The sequence below is a fragment of the Amblyomma maculatum genome, chromosome 10 (genome assembly GCF_055883805.1).
Source record: "Amblyomma maculatum isolate TAMU_Amacu chromosome 10, ASM5588380v1, whole genome shotgun sequence".
Lineage (NCBI taxonomy): Eukaryota > Metazoa > Arthropoda > Arachnida > Ixodida > Ixodidae > Amblyomma > Amblyomma maculatum.
In genome coordinates this window covers 52,263,550-52,271,019 of record NC_139353.1, presented here as the reverse complement: position 1 = coordinate 52,271,019, position 7,470 = coordinate 52,263,550, and the positions used below count along the sequence as shown (strand labels likewise).

Below are 7,470 nucleotides of genomic sequence, written 5' to 3'. Positions count from 1 at the left end.
GAGAAAAACAACAAAAAATGAAACAAAAGAAAAAGAGGGGGAAGTGTACGTCAAATCTGTGGATATGTTTGACGGATGTCATTATTCAGTCGGCAATGGGAATTTCTCAGCTGGAATTTTTGCAACTTAGTAACGAAATAACCAGACATACGTTCGAATGTAATGCTTACTTAAGCTTATTATATACATGCACTTTGTCTCTACTACCAATGAACTTTGCTTCCATTGCCACCCCACCGCTTTCCACGTGTGCATTTCACCGTGTCATTTCCACCCATGACACTATGATGTGGGCCTTTCTGTAAAAAAAAAAATGGCATTTTGAGTTCCTGCTATTCGCTGCCGGATGCTAGCTACATTTTACAAGTGAGTGCGAATGACGCCTGTCAAACCTAGCGTCATTTAGCCTCCACATGTGCAAAATGCCAGAGACAAGGATTTGTCTGTAGAGCGGGGCAATTAAAAATTATTAAAAATATTTAAAAAAAAACCATTGTCCAATAAGAAAGAACGCTGTGTCGAGACAGATGGTGTGAAGCATAAGCTACTCTAAGTAAAAAAGAATAGAATAGCTTGCAGCAAACGCATACTTTGACGTATCGCGTTTGACTGCCTCTCACGGCGTGATGGAGGAAATGATGGTTCCAATGTTAGAAATGTTTTTTCCACCAAGTTCTTTTTTTCCCAGTAGTATTTTCTTCGCTCATAATCTGCCGCGGTGAGCAGATTACTTTGTTAAACGCACGGCTAGCAAAAATTAGCAGGATTGGTAATAATAAAAGCTAACTTAAGTGAAAAACTATTTCTGAATGTTTACGTTAAAAAACATCTGAAAAATCATACCTTTGCAGTCACATTGCCACTTTAATAAAGCTTCAAATGGAACACACTCTCTCAGCTGATGGTTTTCACTGTGTCGAGATTTCTGGTTCTGCGGAACCTCTTAGCTGCCTCGATCGAGTAGTGAAATAATGAGCTCATCAGAAGGTGCTTTATTATTGAAGAAAATGTTGCGCGGCTACCAAGATACTGGCTTAGTTAGTCAGTCCTCCGTCACTTAATGTAACTTTGCCTCTTGCAGCTCACGTTGCGCGTCCTCTTCTCCCTCGTTCGCATCACCCATTGTGATCAAGTCGTTCAGAGTCTAAAGCTTAACTGTTCCGTTCTTCAGTCGATGAGCCAGAAAAGAATGGTTAAAACAGCTACAAAGCAGGCCACACTAAGTTGAGAGCCTTTACTTAGGCATATCAATTGTCTGTCTCGAATTCACGGCTTCGGTGCATTCTCACAAAGCCACGTAAAATAACATTCACTGAATTAGAGGTCCTTCCACCCGCTAGAAGGAGTCGTAGGGTGAGCTGAAAAGTACTTTGGCTTTCGTTTGAGCTTACGATACAGTTGTCGTAATGTCGGGGCCTCATCAAGGCAGTCCCGAATCTTCCCATAGGTTCATAACATCCGGAGTGCCCGCTGTCTTCTCCCGAATTCGTGTCTTCATTTGCTGTATGTGCTCCGGTGAAAAATGGCTCTTCCAGTCTCCTACAGAGCCTTTCCGGACAAGGCCTCCTCCAAGGTGCGTCTCCTCTTGGTGAGCAGTGTTCTTCCTGTATACTTCCATCGAAGCAATGCGCCTCTCCAAGGGTAAATCCAATGCCTTTCGGATCCACACTTTCGTGGGGTCGGTGAAGACAGTTTTCATGCTTTTTACCGAGCACGATTCCAATAACGCTTTCAAAAAAGCCTGGTTACCGCTTAGTGCACTGCCGTATGGTGGTCCCAAAAATTCAGCTATCCGTAGAACCCAGTACGGCGTGTCTTTTTTCAAGTTCTCGTAGGTCAAGAACAGCACGTTAGGGTCTTCGCGGTGCGGATACCAGGAGAGTAGATGATCGAAGTAATCGCCGTATAGCAAGTCTCCGGACAAGAAGAGACTCAAAAATTTGTCGAAGGACACTTCCTGGCAGTGCTTTGAAGTGAAGTTTTTAATGAAGTGGTAGTAAGACACGCAGCAATCGTAAGGGTTTCTGGTGACATAGATGTACTTGGCCTCAGTCGAGTGCTTACGCTTGTCGAAAGGGAGGTGAGACATCAAAGCTCCAGGCCTGGGCATCTTTCGAACAGCGTCTTCTCCCATGAGTTCTATTATCGGTGAGGACAACATGAAGTCGACCGTTGTCTTTGGCGGATTCCCCGCAGTAAAGATGTTGGAGACGATGTACTGCGTCCACGTGGTGCCGCACTTGGGGTAGCTGTAGATAAAAACGTCGTCCGCGCTCGGTTGATAGTTCATGGCGAATCGGACGTTGCCTTCGTCAAAGAACTTGATCATGCGCAGGCCATCTATGTCCACATGGGATTCTGGATCCATGATCTTCCAGGCTTGGTTCTCCTATAAAAAACAAAAAAAAATATTTCAGATTAACATTTATAGTTACAGTAAGGAGGTGATATTTCGGAATCGCACACATATAGTGCCTTATAATTTATTTTCTTGCAAAGTCTCTGGGGATAACGTAAATTTCATTTTTCAGACATTTCACTACGCTCAAAATATGCTTAACTAAATACGATATCTAAGACAAACCTCAGATATAAAAGATAATAAGATAAACCCTGTGCCTTCATCGTTCGGAGTAAAGAAATATTGAATAATTAGCGCTAGTTGTTCGATCATACCAGCTCCTTTATTGGCTGCATTGATGAAATTGCAAATTGACTGTTCGTAAAGTTTTTAAAGGAAGAGAGTGGTACTAGATAATCTGTCTCGAAAAGCGGGTAAAATTGGTTGGCTATATTATCAATTTTACCAAGAAAAATTACGGTCCGCTATGCGAAATTGTCGGTAAAACAAAATAGGATAATCGGGAAAAATGTGTGGCACCCTAGTTTGAATTGCCTTGGCCCATCAGTAAAAAGCAAAAAACAAAGCGTAGGGGGATTTGTTTTTCAGTATTCCAGTTGTTATTTTGATATTGGCTTGAATTAGGAATGTGAGCAGTTTAAGGGGAAGGGGAATTAGGAAAAGTATAATGAATTCAAACGCGCCATGATGGGAACCGAACCCACGACCTCCGAATATCGCTTACGGTGCTCTTACCAATTCAATTATTTTTGTATAACTATATTTCACCCTAAAGCTGATTAGAGTACTATTTCAAGCCAATAACAAAGTTAACAATTTAAAAATCCCGTACGCTTTCCCAAATACCGCCGAGTGCTGGCTTTCATATATATATATGAAGGAAAGATGCCAACAGTCGGCGATATATAGATATATACATTTGTTAATTTGTGTGATTAGTAAGAAAGGTCTGTTATACCATTCTTTAACAAAACAGAGCTGCTACGACACAAGCTTATGGTAGTCAGAACACAAATATTTCTACCTTATTTATGCCTGTCTCATCAGTCAGCAAGTGCCTTGGCATGGTGAAATCAGCTTACCGGTCGTCCGTTGTTTGCGAAGAGATAGTGTTTGCGGTCAGTTATGCGCCAATAATTACTGACTGACTGACTTTACTACGTCCCTATCTTGCACGTAAAGAGAGCGACGGCGGCAGCAGTCGAGCGTCGATATTGTACATCACTAGAGAATGTGGCACTTGTGAAATAAAGCCGGAGAACATCAACCCACAAAAAATAAAGTAAGGCGATCACTTTTTAATGCGTTCTGGAGCGGTGACCGCCTCTGTTCGCGAAGCGCCAACTGTTGCTGTCACTCATCTCCAGATGGCCAGCAACGCAGCCATTGTGCGGCAAAAGTGCCCCGCAGAAAAGTTGAATGTTTTTGAGCGAGCGTTTACGGCGCTGGATTGACTACTCAGTCATCGCTATGGTTTATATTTTACTCGCTCCTCCTTCAGGACGCTGATGATAGCTTCTCTAATCTGGGAGAAAAAGTATGTTGCTCAGAACATCCCAGCTGTATCTCTTTTCGTTATACAGCAAGATACATCCGACCGTATACAGGGACACGTGTCCCTAGTGTGGACAGAAACCGACAATTTATCATATCACATGGGCCTGTCAGAAAATAGATGCAGTGCCGATAATTCACAATGCCACACCGGAGCAGTGGGAGGCTGCGCTGTCCAATTTGGAGTCGAAAGACCAGCTTTGGCTGATTGAACGGGCCAGCTGGGCAGCAAAGGCCGCGGGAGTCCTGGACTGAGGACCCAACCACAGGAGCTCTAGTTTATTTTAATTTTTCGCATCATATAAAGTTTTTTCTCTCTCCTTTCTTTCATAGAAAGGCTACGCGTCTTCAGTTCATAGTGCTTTTCTCAAGCCGAAATTTAAAAACTTCAGCTCGGTCGGTAAAGACATGCAGCAAAAAATTCTTTTCCGAACCCGGCTACTTTAAGTCAGTGGTACCGGGAGAAATTCTCAGATAGGTGCAAACTATGTCAGGATAAGGCGGATCGGGTACATATGATATCGACGTGTTCAGAAATAAAAAATATAAATGAACAGACAAAAACAGAAGAATTTTGGGAGACTCTACTGTTGAGCTCACACCCTGAGAGACAGCTAGGTGTAATCCGACTGGCCGAACACGCCGTCCGGGTCCAAGGGCTCCAGGCCATCGTGTAGGGGAGTAAGTTGACGCTTACGCTGTATCTGTTGGAAATTAAAGTTTTTACCACCACCGGATGATTTCGAAAAGCAAAAAGTATGTTTCAATAACTTATTTCTTCATTCATTACTAAACGTTCGGCAGTGTGAAATGTACATGTGAAATTACATTTATTATGATAATAAGGAGGAATTGTTTCAAATCCTGCGTTTTGGATGGAAGAATCGATTATTAGCATATTTTAACACATACTAACGACTTATTAGTGTTTGAAGTAAAAGCGAGTTAAAAATGGTAGTGGATTGAACTCTTTTCGATGATACTAATGCGGGTACCGAACAGAGAAGCAGGAGAAACGGCAACATGGAGATATCAGTACATATTGCGGATAAATTCTAGCTTTGGATGCGAGCGTGCGCATTGCGGAGATGCAATTTGCACCGTGATGAACGGAGCTTAGGCTTCGAGAGCGGTCGCCAACAATTGAATGCAAGTATTCGCGTTCCACCCACCTGCACTGAATCCGACGATCGCCACAATCGGCAGTAGGAGAACGAAGATGAGCGAACAGCAGTTCGAATGAGAGCTGTTCGTCTACAGCTGCAGAGTGAGGCGCTTTTCCTGATTCCGCTAGAGTCGAGAGAACGCGAGAAAGGAGCGTAGGAGAGGGAACTACAGGGCAAACAGCGACGGCAGACAAGCTCGTGTGGAAAGAGAAACAGCGATGAGTTATTGTTCCCAGACTTCCTCACTCTCTGTTTACTTTCCTTATCTATGCACTATCCAATACTGATATAAGGCCAGGCATTTCGAGCCATGCCTTGGCTTGCAGTTGCCAGTTCGTACGCCGCCATGCGTTTGGTCAACCTCTCCGGCGCGTGCTCTGGGCGACGATGCTCACAGACGAAGCGCTGACGCGACGCCGAAGAAACGCTGCCAAGTGGGCGGGACTTCATAGTTAGCCGCGTCCCAGAGATTAATTGCCTATAGCCCGCGCTGACTGACAGCGAAAGAATGCTGCAAGGCATCGAAGTATCACTGCTTTTCAATAACTCATCGAAGGATATACCATGGTGTGCGGCATTCGAATTTAGTGTGAATTATTGTCAATGTACTCGAAAACAGGAAGATTGTCTAGCCATGGCGAAGAATATTGAACGTTAACTTGTCACTCTATATATTTTAGGAGGATGCATATTTTACCGTATTTAAAAAAATCCGGTATAGTCACACACTCTATATGTCAGGCTGGCTCTTACCATGATTGCAGGTTTTCCAACAGTGATTATACTTACACCAAGTGTGCAAGCAAATAAATGATGAAAAGGCATGCAAAGGTTGTGCCTGCGACTTTTCGTACGAGTCTTTGCGAGACATTTCTTTACCACCATAGAATGTAATATAGTTTTATTTTTTATTTACTGCCTAGAATACACATACAGATTTTCCGTCCTGTTATGACCCGGATATATGGGTGGAATATTTAGTTAGACATCCTTGCTGATCCTCTCCCGCCCCCGTGTTTAGCTGATAGCTTCATTTTTTATGCGGGAGACCAGGAGAACAAACTGTAATTAGGGCAAACGAGCAAAAATGGTGGTTTCCAGAGAATTCTATTAATGCATGCCTCCATCAGATATATCTCCACCTCCGTCGCAATCTGGAAGCCGCCAAGAATGTGGGGAATAAAAGCATTGAAACCATCCGCATCCTCCAAGCATTACAGTGTGAGGTCTGTTGAAGATCATTGCGACAGGATGCGGGTTTCTGAAAGCGATCACCTGGTACTTGCAGAGACAGCGCTGTAAAATAACTTTTCTCAAACGTGATCATGGCCCTGCCACGCTGGATGCAGGACGGTGCTCAAAGCACAGGGAAAGCTGAGAATTATCTCCCCCAAACCAGACCCACAGCCCAGTCAAACCGGTTTGCCAAGGCTCCTGAAAAGGTGTATAGGAGAGAGCCCTGATTCCGTGGTCTCCTTCTCCGGGTTGTGGGCTTCCTGTCTCTCGATGCAACGAACTCACCATTCCCCAACATTCAGCCGATGAATAAAGGCTTTCATCCATCTACATGCTGAAAGACTACAGGACTGAGCAAAACCGATATTTTTTTTTAATGTTTGACTATATCAAACAAGCCCGAAGAATCTGAATTCTTTGTGCTGAAAATGTACAGGACTGAGCAAAAATTTGTTTTTATTGTTTAACTATATGAAACAAGCCCGAAGAATCTCAGTTATTGAGATAATTGGTACTAGAACCGTAGAAATGTGTAGAAAAGCTTAAAGAACGAGCTGCTTCAATGTCGCCGACGAATTGTCTTGGCGTCCTTTAGTGAGTGAATCAACTTTATTGTTCAACAGATAGGCTTCTTTCCTACCCCAGGCCCTCCCCCTAGAGCAGAGGCGCCTTAGGGCAGGTGGGAATCAGCTTCAGATGCTGGTCGTAATCCATTGGATCTCGGCGGGCTCCTCAGTCATTCGAACCGCTAGCAGCTGGTGTTCCGCGGTTGAGCTTTCTAGAAACGCCTCCCAGGCTTCCCTGCTATCAATATTGTTTGCCCTGTCAGGGGAATACAAGCACTCCCATATATGTAGTTCAGGGTACCCCTCTCCCGCGAACCCTCCAGCACTTATCTTCATAATATGGGAATATTTATTTGTTCAAGACCGGATTTAGATACGTATCTGCTTGCAGATGCCTCCTTGCCATCATCTGTTTTACATCTATAATCTTGTCTGAAGGGGCAGTTTCAGACGCTGCCTTCTATAATATCGCCTCACGCTATATTACAAATTTGCACTGAGCATTGCGTCAGAGTTATTCGCTTAGACTGTTTCCAAACAATGCTGGAAAAACTAGCTCAATAAACTCTTAGTTTTTTTTGTTTTT

The 7,470-nt window shown here is 43.6% G+C and overlaps 1 protein-coding gene across 2 annotated transcripts; it reads right to left on the bottom strand.

Moving 5' to 3' along the window:
* Positions 1-864: 864 nt before the first annotated feature.
* On the bottom strand, positions 865-5,163 carry LOC146176394 (sulfotransferase ssu-1-like). 2 transcript variants are annotated; one of them, XM_084580960.1, is made up of 2 exons: positions 5,089-5,163; positions 865-2,389 (listed from the first exon to the last, which is right to left on the bottom strand). In XM_084580960.1, exon 2 carries the CDS (start codon positions 2,366-2,368, stop codon positions 1,421-1,423), a length of 948 nt encoding a protein of 315 aa, XP_084437086.1. In that variant the 5' UTR covers positions 2,369-2,389; positions 5,089-5,163; the 3' UTR covers positions 865-1,420. The 2 variants fall into 2 exon arrangements, with proteins under 2 accessions (XP_084437086.1, XP_084437085.1); XM_084580959.1 differs by lacking the exon at positions 5,089-5,163 and adding an exon at positions 4,517-4,545.
* Positions 5,164-7,470: the final 2,307 nt, after the last annotated feature.

Coding starts and splice junctions, on each gene's coding strand:
- LOC146176394 (XM_084580960.1), bottom strand. CDS start 2,368: ATGGATCCAGAATCCCATGTGGACATAGATGGCCTGCGCATGATCAAG.